Source organism: Haemaphysalis longicornis, unplaced genomic scaffold (assembly GCF_048455015.1).
Source record: "Haemaphysalis longicornis isolate Haplotype H1 unplaced genomic scaffold, Haemaphysalis longicornis Haplotype H1 scaffold_4, whole genome shotgun sequence".
Taxonomy (NCBI): domain Eukaryota; kingdom Metazoa; phylum Arthropoda; class Arachnida; order Ixodida; family Ixodidae; genus Haemaphysalis; species Haemaphysalis longicornis.
Window position 1 is genome coordinate 66432154 of NW_027526361.1, and position 12156 is coordinate 66444309.

Below are 12156 nucleotides of genomic sequence, written 5' to 3' on the forward strand. Positions count from 1 at the left end.
AAACAGTCTACGAAGCATGTGCAACGAAGCTAGACGACCTAACGTGCCAAACGATGCGGGGCCTAGTTAGTAGCGGTGGCACGCTGAGATTTTAGGGCTATAGATACCGTTTCGCGGCACACGTTTGAGGCTCGTGACAGCCTTTTTACTGGTACAGATGGCCATAAATACCTTAGGGAACACTTTTCACCAGCGCGTATCTCTCGTCGTGTAGACCCTTCTGTGCGTCACAAGATCTACGACTACAGTACCGCCGAGCGTTATTTTAAAAACTAAATTATATTTTATGTTTGGAGCTTCGTAGATAACATGCAGGCATGCCGACTTCTAAAGCGGGGTTTAAAACTTCTCGCCACACGTTCTCGGAGACAAATAGTTGAACATGTTTTTTTTTTTCGTTTTCTTCCTTTTGCCTCCCCTCGCGTCTTCGAAAGCTGCTCATGCTTCAGTGAAGGAAACAAGGCAAAAATGAAAAGAAAAACAGAGAGCATAAAGACGATTTCGGCGCTTTCTTTTGTCTATTGCTTTTCTTGTATCAACAAAGCGTTAGCTTTGAAAAAGAGAGGGAGGAAGGAACCCAATCTGAGCGCAATCTAATCATCGAGCAGGAAACTACCTCGAGCAATTAGCCTCGCCCAGCACGAGCGCGGGCTGACACCGTAACCGAGGTAGCCTTGTCTTCCCGGCGCACGCACCCCTGTCAATTAGGCTGAAGTGGCGGTGCATTCAAGGCGAATGGTTGCTTTATAAGGGCGAATCTCGGGTTCGGGATTCCCATGAAACCCATGTTTAATTCAAGTTTCCCGTTTTAAGTTTTATTATTTCCAAAAATAAGTTGTTACAAAATCCAGGATATACAGATTAGGGTCCCAGAGTCAAAGACTTTAGTGGGACCCTCGGTTTGTAGATATAAAACGACGGTAAAATTTATGCACAGCAAGGGAAAATTCTTACAAAACAAAATACGGACATGCAATTCGACCCTTCTATCCCCACCTACTACTAATTTTTACTTATTTGTCCATTATACGTATCTTATTATCGCCGGCAAGTTGCGGAACACACGCTACCGGAGCAGAACATTTGGTTGTCTTTTTCTCATTTTTTTACCGCCCTCAAAAACAGGTGGTCTGTGGGTGGAACCTGCGGGCTTCCACCCACATGCCTTGTATAAGTGCGTTCTTTGCGCCTCGGCGTTTTTTCCCGTGTATATGAAACAGTTTGGGGTTAGAGGTATAGAGCTTTGCTTACAAAGGTTATCATCCGATGCGACTGAAACGAAAGGGCTGAGCAGGTGATGTTAGCCACTACAGAGCAGGCACATGCTTATGAAACCGTCAACGGTTGTAACTAAGCACGAAACTAAGCACGCATATACAGTTTCGTGCTTCATTTATCGCAGTTCTATAAATTCCTGTTGCCGGTATTCTATTAATGCCTGTTGCCGGTATGTTTGTTTCTCGTATCTTTGATGCACGTATCTCGTATCTTTGATGCACGAGGTGTTCTAGGGAGAGGCGTTGGGAAACGAGTGTCCTGGTGCGTTCTTTTAGTAAGCATTACGTTCTAGCGCGAGGCATTGGGAAGCGACTGTTCCGGTGTTTTAGTAGCGTGGCTACATGACCTTACGACGACATGTAACGACGATGACATGAGACGACAACAGCCCGAGCCCCTAAGGGGCTCCACCCCTAAAAGAAGGAGAGGTGGAGAGAGAAAAGACAGAGACCGAAGTGGATGTGGGTACTACTAGTTGGTGATTGGCAAGCAAGAAACTCGCATCGGAAGTTCCTGAACCGAGCTGCTACATCGGCGTCTAGTGCAGTTCCGCCCGTTTGAATTCGATTAGGTCCTGTGCAGTTGCACGGGGCGGACCTCAGGGGACTCAGCATAGGAGCCTTTTCGAGCACGAAAAGGCCGGCAACTCCCTGCGAATACGAATGCTGGATCTTTTGGGTTCTCCGGAAGCCATTCGTTCCAATTATTCTGGAGCGTTCGACGTGAAAGGTAGGAAAGCCCATTCTGGTTCGCGTTAGGCTCCCACCGTCAACGGCGAAGGGATCACGACCATGGATCGCGGCAGTCCATTTCTTCAGGCCAACCAGGCTTGTCGTTCCTGTGTTCACTTATACAACCAGAATGAAGAAGAAACTATTGCTGCCGAGTCCCTTACTCCCCTACGCTTTCTTTTACACATAGGATCCTCATGCTAAGAGCAGTCCTGGACGGCCCATTACGTATTGCGACTATTCCGGACGGGCAAATCGAAGAAACTATTTGCGACGGTGCACGCCTTTTGATAAATGTACAATCGGGCCGGGAACATTCTTGCTGAAACCAAAATATCCTAGTAGACTAGCGCACGTGACGTGAAAAAGCACTGCGCACCCTTACGCCTACAACAAATAGGCATTTCGCTTTGGTGCAGGGTATATGTTGCATAACGAAGCGGCGCTTAGCCCCGAAACTCCTCTCTCCATAGCCACTCTTAACACGCAAGCACACAGAACAACGTTAATAGAACATGCTTCGTGCAAATATTATATTAGAAATATTTGCGCATTTATTCTGGTCACACAAATGCTGATATCAGTATTTAAACAATACACGTAATACATAAAGGTATCCGAGAAAATAAAAAAAATGATTTATCAATGTTTAATTGGTTGTAACTAAGGTCTCGATGTAAGGGCTAACAAAGCAGTCATATCATAATTGAAAGACTCTGAAGGGCTCCTGGCGGAGATATACAGCAGAGAACCCACCATACCTTTATAAAGAGCGAGAGCGCACTACGGCGCATTATACCCTAGCGCTGACGCCAACGCACCCCTCGAGCGACGCCCGCGATCGGTGAAAACTTTCCGCTCCGGCTCGCGCGCTATCTGTTCGGACAGCACCTTACGATCCCGGGCGTTTATGCGGGCGCCGCAAGGTGGCGCTACGGGATTTTTCAAGCACTGTCAACGCCGCAGATGAAGACGGATGTTCTGCTATTAACGCAACGCGTTAAAAGTGTAGCCGAGGCTCGATCGCCGGAATACGTCAGCTTATGACGGCTTCACACGGGCGGCCCACGCCCATCCCTGTCAGCTACCCAAAGTCGCAAGCGCTTGTGGCATGCACTTATGAGCTGTCTTAAACCGTTGCTTCTCACGCCAGAGCTGATATACGAGCTTGGCTAAGTTTTACTTGACTCAGCTGACCGATGAAGCCTGGCGAAGAGAGGGGAAGAATACATTACAAGAGATAGAAAGAGAGGATGAGAGTGCGTTGAGGCGAAAGGGCAAAATCCCAATTAATGGAGTTTCGCCGATGGCGAAAAGGGAGTGGCACACATTAAGCGTTTCCCGAAAAGCCTGAGCGTGCTCGTGCCGTAAGTGCATATTTGAGAAGCGCGGTCACGTGCGGCTGCTCTAATGGGGTTTTCTCTTGAGCTCCCCATCCAATTCTCGCACTCCACACGAATCCAACGCCCGCCGCAGACGCTCTTCGCTTCCAATTTCTCCCGAACACGCCATCCTTCGACCTGCTCGCATAGAAAGGGGTACAAGCACTAAACTAGGCCTGAATATTGTTTATACGTTGGGTTCGTTCCGGTAAAATCACTTGGCGTTTAAGGGCTCTGGAAGTGACGCAGAGTGCCTCCATATACTCCGCATAAAAAGGCACAGTCATGCATTGGGCCACTTCTACCGGACACATCTCATGGGACCTGTGTTCTCTCTGAGGTTATCATCCGATGCGACTGAAACGGAAGGGATGAGCAGGGGATGTTAGCCACTACGGAGCAGGCACATGCTTAGGAAAATGGGCTTCATTTATCGCGGTTAGTGCGAAATTCTATTAATGCCTGTGGCCGGTATGTTTGTTTTGCGCTATAGAACGAAGCAAGCATCCTCGGTGCTTGCAAAGCATTTGTGGAAGGGCGGATACATGATCAGAACACATCTGCTTCCGGTTTCTTTTTATATTTGGATAGAATTACAGCATGAGCACTCAGCTCGAAGGCTATTTGTGTAAGCTGATAGCGTTGTCTGCGCACTAAACCATTCATTCGCAGTGAGCCCGAGGCATAATACTAAAAAATTCAGGGAAGCTTGCACTCATGCGCATAACCAATAGGCGAAGGTGTTGTAGGTGAGCAATGTCGGACACAGTGAAATTTCAGTATCATTGTTTATATGCACAGTTGCGGTGCTATCAATCGTCGTCATATGCATCGAAGAGGTCGTCGTCTTCTTCGCGGCGAGTGGTGGATGCAAAGTCATCCTCAGGATTGTAGACTTCCACGAGCTCTTCTTCATCGACTCGAAGGATGGGTGGCGCGATCTGCAAGTCGTTTCAGGAAGTATTGGCACACTCGTAGCCATTATTCCAATTATCTATAATGGATTCTAGAGAATTTGGAGGCCACGGTGAGCTCTCCGAAGCAGGGTGCCTTTTCATCTTTGGCATTAGCGGTGGAGGCTTTTAATGCGTAGCAAACTTTGCCGAGTACCGACACAGCCAGAACCGTGTAACGCCCTGCATTTCCACAAAAATGCAGATATCGCGGAGGTGCAACTGCAATAGTAATAATAGCGTAAATGGTGATAATAGGTAACCCGCAATTTTGAAAAACTAAAAAATAACAATATTATAAAACACACCGAAAAAGCCTAAGCGTGTAACGCCCTGCGTTGCCCCAATAATGCAGATTTCGCAAAAGTTTCGCCTGTAATCACTATAATAGCGTAAATGGAAATAATTGTAGAAAAAAAATGTTGAAAAGCGAAGATATAGGAAAAATATAAAAAAATTACGGAAAATGTTGAACCGTGTAATGCGCTGCCTTTCCACAATAATGACGATTTCACAAATGTTCCGCCTGTAATCGTTATAATAGCGTAATTGAAAATAATTAGTCAAAAGAAATTTTGAAAATCTAAGAAATACCAAAATATAACAAACACGGAAAATGGCAAAACGCATGAAATTTTCACAATAATGGAGATTTCGCAAATGTTTCACACGTAATTGTTACATTAGCCTCAATGAGATGATTGGTCAAACAAAATTTTGAAAAACCTGAAATTAAAAAATACATAAAAAAATTACGGAAAATGGCGAACTTTGTAACGCCCTACATTTCCACAATAATGCAGATTTCGCGAAACTTTCACCTGTAATCGTTACAGTAAAGTCACTACTGTCGTTTTACTGTAATATCACTTCCAGCCATCGCTAGAAGTCAGTGTTTAAATAAATTAGGCAACTCACGCTTGGCCTACAACAATCCACTTCGCATGTGCGACAAGGCCGCTTTCTCGAAGACATTGGGTGGAGTCTATAAGGATAACGGTATAAATCACGTGACGGGCAGGGCGATGTTGGCCACGGACGCAATGACAGGGGCGAATATGTTATTTCATCATGCCCGCGTCTGGCTTTAAGTTAGTGTTCGCGCTAAATTGCTGCAGTTTCGGGCTCAATTCACCTTTTTGGCCAAACCTTTATGTAGGTACAGGCCAGTGGGATCCCTATTGCGTGGCATACTTTTGTTGATGATCTCAATGCACTCTTCCCTTCCCTCTTCTCACCTGTGTCCCCATCACTATGTCACCCTTTCCACTTTTGCCGGGGCTCTTAAGCTCTCCTTTTTGCCTGCCCTCTCTTTCATCCCCTGAACAGCCCGAGTAGCAAACCGGGCTCTACGCCATGGCCAACTTCTCGGCCTTCCTGCTCGCTTCTCTCCTTGTAATCTTCCTTCGCACAAACAACAATGACTGCGCCTGGTTTTTGAGGATTAATATATGGCTGTTAGCACATCTGTACGGCGCACGCCTGTGCACGTGAGTCAGGCATCTGAAGCACTGTTGGATCAGTAGAGCCCCTTATGCAGAATCTGCTAAACATACCATCACCCTTCCTCACAAGCATTTAGCCATCCGTCCTAGCTGACCCAATTTTGAAACTGTACAAGTTTTTCTGGACAATACGGTGCATAGGGTAATGTACCGCGCATTAAATATATAAATCGCACAACTACAGCGTAAGATATAGTGATATGCCCACCGGCCCCTAGCCGGCAACAAATAGAAACTTTTCTCAGGGTCAAGCAATAAATCAAGGACTCATGCCCCCCCCCATTACACGTAAAGTATTCTGTCTCCGATAAAAGGGGAAAATAAAAATATATACACAGCTGAATATTTTACCCACTAGTCACAGTTGACGCCACCGTCGTCACTGGTCTCTGAATGGCCACACAACATGACGTCAGGCGCCCAAGTTTTTACAAAGAATCGCACACTACGTGCCTCTTGCTTCATCTACAACTAGAGAACGAGCTGTCGCTTGATTTCGTCCCAAGACGAAGTCGCCTGAACCAGCTGTTGCACGGAGCATCACAAAAGCCTCTAATGACCTTTACGTAAAGGGCGCCCTCTTGTATCTTCAGCGCAAATAAAAAGATTACAAAAAGAGCAATGCTTGCAACCTTTGCAAACGTTTCGCCCGCAAGAAAAAAAGCTAAGATAAGACAAAAGAGCGACAGCGTGGAGCCCGATTTCACAAGTCCATGCTAAGTAGATTAAACGTGTTGGCGGCTGCAGTTCTAAATTAGGTTGCATTGTACGCCCAACAAACATTGTGCAAAATACGTTGCTTAAATGGTGAAGCAACGCTAGATAACGCCCGTTTGGTATTTCTCAAAAGGGCTGCTAGCTCTGGGTATTGAAAGACTAAATCAGAGTAAGGGGTAAGAAGCATCAAAACAATTGCAATTTTTGCTTTTTATTTTCGCGAGAAAGCTGGGACTACCTGTAACAATCAAAATCTGTTCAGCACTGTTAAATTATGCGGGATATATTGCGCAGTCTTCTTCAGATATATAGGTTGAGCTACGTAAAGCGGATGAAAGAAAGACGCTTTCGAGATAACGAACTTAAACAAAAACAGTAAAACCATCGAGTACAGCTTTGATGATCCCTATAGAGCCCGTTGCTGCCAGCCTCAAAATGAAATAAGAATTCTAGCAGCCAAATCCCGTACATTGAACGTACTGAAGCATTCGGTTGCTTAATGTAAATTTACCTATGTTGCACCGGAGGAGCGCGAATAAAACAGAAAGCACGGCAGAATACTTTAAAACTTTACGCGTTTGAGTAACACGCCATCTTACAAAAGGTATGTAAGTACTGTAATGGTACGAATAAAAAATAAACAGCTAAAAGTGCATAAAAATGAGTCAATCCTGAAAAAGATCAAGGTGCACATTCGTGCCTTACAAAAACAACAAATAACTTTAGTGGAAGGGCTTTCATTTTCTATCTGTTCTAGTTAGGCACGGATGCACGCGTCCGTCTGGAATGACTAATTCTTGAAGATGAAATACCAGCGAAGCTGTAATGGAGGATAACAGTATTGAGTTATATATGTCGACTTACGATATTGTTCGAACAAACCCGCACACACGTGTAGCTTCGTTAGAAATATTTCTAAATTATCCCTAGTATAATTTGTTCCGGGATTAAATAAAACAAGAGAGACAGCCATTTTATGTAACCACGCTAACAGAAATTCTGTAAAGTTTAAAACAAGTGTGAACTATTTAGGACAATTGAAGAAAACTCGGCGCAATAATACAGTACTCTCAGCGGCCAATTTAGATAATGTTACGCACACCATCAGTGCCGTATATTCGCGGATGCGTTTATGACATTTCAACGGTCAACCATCTGAGCAAGCTTATTGGAAGAAGAGGAGAACGAGGTTGCACTCCGGCTTGGCACCATCATTCACGGACCGCTCTACCATCTGCGCTCGTCCTACACCGTCCGACCTCACTGTAAATAAATCCATCTCATAACAGTTTGGTGGAGGTGCTGGGTACGCCACGTCGGGCCTTCAGGATTTCCGCCGCAGCCGACGTGTCGCGGGTCTGCCACCGCTGTCTCCTACGATGCCTCAACGTGGGAACACTGTACCGGCCCCCACGCCTGGCTGGCATCCCCCTCGAGAGCCCCGAATGTTTACTGGGAACGCCGATGAGGACGTTGAGGAATGGCTGACGCACTATCGGCGAGTGAGCCGGTACAACCGCTGGGATACCGCTGCACAACTCGCGAACGTCGTGTTCTCGCTAGATGAGACTGCCCTGACCTGGTTTGAGAACAACGAAAGCAAGCTCACAACCTGGGACCGTTTCGTCGAAGAAATTTCAGCCCGCTTTGGCGACTCCGTCGGAAAGAAGAAGCAGGCTGAACAGACGTTGCTGCATCGCGCCCAAGTCCCAGGTGAGACATGCACCACCTACATTGAAGAGGTGCTAAAGCTCTGCAGACTCGTCGACGCGCAAATGTCTGAGGACGATAAAGTGGGTCACTTATTGAAGGGGATCGCTGAAGACGCCTACAACTTTTTGATAGGGGGTGAAAAGTTGGAATCCGCGTCAGACGTTGTCCAGCACTGTCGAACCTTCGAGGCGTTGAAGAAGCGTCGTATTACGCCAAAGTTCGGTCGCTTGGCTAATGTAACTACTGTGGCAAGCGTTGATGTGACCCCACCACCGGACTTCGCTGAAACTATCCGGCGCATCGTCCGCGAGGAGTTGCTGCGACACCAAGAGCCTCGGCGCTATACTGACGGCTTGCACGTTCACGAAAGTTACGTGCTGCAAGATGTACAGGCCAATAGCCTCTCCCCTTCGAGTGCTCAGTTCCGTGATCCGAGCTATACGCCTCGCAATGAAAGCCCGCAGCGCCTCGACAATTGGGATTCACCACGCTACAGCCACGATGTCCAGCAGTTCTCTCGGCGCCCTCAACGTCCAACTTACGACCAGCGTCTTCAGCGCCCGGCTTATGATCGCCGTTTTGATGGCGTCTACGAGAGATCCTTCCCTCCCCGTGAGCGTGACCTTCCCGTTTGCTACAACTGTGGTTTTGAGGGACACATTTCTCGCTACTGCCGCTGTCGCCGCCAAGCGCCACGGTACCAGCAAACTCCCATGTGGAACCGCCCGAACGCCCGAATTGCCCGCTACGACACTCGCCTGCCAACAGCTTTGTTCTCCGAGGCACCACCGCGCCGCAATTCACCGGCTTCTGACCGCAGCTTGACCCCACCCGCTTCACGACAGCGGCGTTCACCATCACCCCGGCGTCGGTCACCGCCGCCGGAAAACTAGCCAGCGCGGCTAATGGAGGTGAGGCCGCGGCACAACTGTCACGTGAAATGCCTCTTACCGGACAGCCTAACTGGGAACTACCTTCGCCTGTATCAATGCTAAAAAACACAGTGGAAGTATTAGTCGATGGCACCCGAACGATGGCTTTGATTGATACGGGCGCAACAGTGTCGGTAATGAGTTCCGCGTTTAAATCCCGCCTTGGCCGCAAAGTAATGTTTCACTGGGACAAAATGGTAACATTTCAAGGTGTCGGTGGTGAGTCCCTATGCCCACTTGGAATCTGCTCAGTGACTGTTTCGTTTGGCGGCCACACATTCAGGGCGGAGTTTGCAGTATTGCCGCGGTCAACTCACGATGTGATTTTAGGTCTAGACTTCTTGAAGCAGTGTGGTGCCACAGTTGACTGTCGTAATGGGGAGATATATGTGGACGGGACCGCCCTCTCTGCCCTTGTAGAAGATTCTTCTCCCGATACCACCCGCACACTCTGCGTATTGAGCGACACCATCATGCTGGCGCGGTCAGCCGCATTCGTGTCAGTCCTTTGCACGGGAACTGATCTGGATAAATTTGAAGCTTTGCTGGAGCCGATTCCCCTAAACCGTGCAAAGAAAAATGTATTGGTGCCTCGATCGGTTGTTACGGTAAACAGGGGACAAACCTCTGTGTGGACTATCAACTCTTCGCCCGAACCCACTCTACTTCCACGCGGGCTGAAACTTGCCGAAGCGATCGAATATGTTTCAACTTCAGTAGGAGTTTTGTCCGAAGCCATAAATCCGTCCACTGATCCTTCCCCGGTGGACCCTGCCAAATTGCAAAGTATGATCGACGAATCCCTTGAACCAGAAAAATGCCATGCGTTGGTTGCCGTGCTTGCACAATACTCACGCGTATTTGACTTCGGGCGAACACGTCGATGCTCGTCAATACCGCCCACACGGACCCACCATTCAATACATACTGGGGAAGCCCAGCCCATTCGACAAAAGCCGTACCGCGTTTCACCATCCGAGCGCAAGATTATCAATGAACAAGTACGAGACATGTTGCAGAATGGCGTGATTCAAGAGTCTTCAAGTCCCTGGGCAGCTCCGGTGATATTGGTCAGAAAGAAAGACGGGTCATGGCGCTTCTGTGTTGACTATCGGCGCCTCAATGAAATTACTAAAAAAGACGTCTACCCTCTTCCCCGCATAGATGATGCAATAGATTGTCTTCATTCGGCTTCGTACTTCTCTTCAGTTGACTTGCGATCAGGCTACTGGCAAATTCCCGTGAACCCCGACCATAAAGAAAAAACAGCGTTTATCACACCCGATGGACTATTTGAATTTAATGTTATGCCCTTTGGACTCTGTAACGCCCCTGCTACGTTTGAGCGTTTCATGGATACGGTACTTCGGGGCCTCAAGTGGGAAGTGTGCATGTGCTACCTCGACGATATCGTCATTTTTGGTCGCACATTTCGGGAACACAACACGCGCTTGGCCACTGTTTTGGACTGTTTAGAAAAGGCTGGTCTCATCTTGAACTCAAAAAAATGTCGATTCGGAGAGCGGCAAACTCTTGTCTTAGGCCTCGTTGTCGACAAACATGGCGTCAGACCCGATCCACACAAGATACGAGCCGTTAGCTGCTTTAAAGAACCCACCTCTGCGAAGGAACTTCGCAGTTTCTTGGGACTTTGCTCCTATTTTCGCCGTTTTATCCCTGGCTTTGCTGACATAGCCCATCCTCTGACATGTCTTCTGAGGAAAAACGTTCCATTCAAATGGAGTACCGACTGTGCCGTCGACTGTGCCATCTCATAACAATATTATTATTTTCAAACGTTGAATATTGTAAAGTCGCTCTCGAGCGAGCGTGTGTGATTCTCTGTCCACGCATTCCGATAGACGCAAGCAATTTTGGTCATAACCTAGCGCAATTCTTCGCAGTAAAAGAAGTAAGCAAGCTGGGGAGGGGAGATAATCGAAAATATTGCAAGCGCTGCATTTTTCAAAGCCCCGTAAGGTGTTCTTAGCAGCGATGCACCGAGCAAGGAGGCCCTACTCACAAAACAGCGCTCTACGCTAAAAAGTGTGCCAACGAGGAGACTGCAATTCTTGCTCGAGTCGCTTTTTCTATTCCTGTGCCACACCGTGCCATAAGACTGGACTATGCCAAGGCAACACCATTAAAAGTTGGCTACGTCCCGATTCAGATAGTACGTGTTCTGCAGGCCAAAGCAGCAAAAAAAAAAAAGTCAGGAAGATAAGTGGTGCCTACACGAGCTTCTTAGATGCTGGTTGTTCCAAGCAAGATACACGTGGAAAGGGAAGTAGAAAAAAAAAAACAATATAAATGGTGTGTCAGCAGAGGCCAGAAAGGCGAGCATGTTTTTCGCATTTTCTCCCTGCGGGCACATCCGCGAAAAAAAAAAAAAAAAAACATGCCTGCGTTTAGACAAAACAGCGTGCCAGATCCTTGTCCTTTTCGGAGCTGCGTATTCGGCGCTGCGCCTTGTACCAACAATACAGCGGGCTACGTTGCTATTCTATTTTGCTAAGGGACGTTCGTGTGCCCTCGGCATCATGTTTCTCCAAATCAGATACCAATTTGTCGCAGTGCCGTATATACATCGATAATGCGTCTAGCTTTACCGGTGGTCCAACACTCCCAAAGCTCACTGTTTCTTTCTCCCAGTGAGAGACAGACAGACAGACACACACACACAGAGAGAGAGAGAGAGAGAGAGAGAGAGAGAGAGAGAGAGAGAGAGAGAGAGAGAGAGAGAGAGAGAGAGAGAGAGGGGGGGGGGGTCGAACGCAAAGAAAGCCGGCTGCTATTATGTAGCGAGTTGTATGTTTGAGCGGAGCTTCCGTGCCCGAGATCGTTATTAGCTCCGCTTATGGCCCAGGTCAGGCAACGCAGTTTGGGTTAATGATCCTTAGCATTGCGTGTCCGTAGAGGTATGCAAAGCAAGTATGTTATAAGTG

At 47.5% G+C, this 12156-nt stretch overlaps 1 protein-coding gene across 1 annotated transcript; it reads left to right on the forward strand.

The window, feature by feature from the left end:
• The first annotated feature begins 7898 nt into the window (after positions 1 to 7898).
• LOC144179783 (uncharacterized) lies at positions 7899 to 9172 on the forward strand. Its single transcript, XM_077708219.1, has one exon. It carries the CDS (start codon positions 7946 to 7948, stop codon positions 9170 to 9172), a length of 1227 nt encoding a protein of 408 aa, XP_077564345.1. The 5' UTR covers positions 7899 to 7945.
• Positions 9173 to 12156: the final 2984 nt, after the last annotated feature.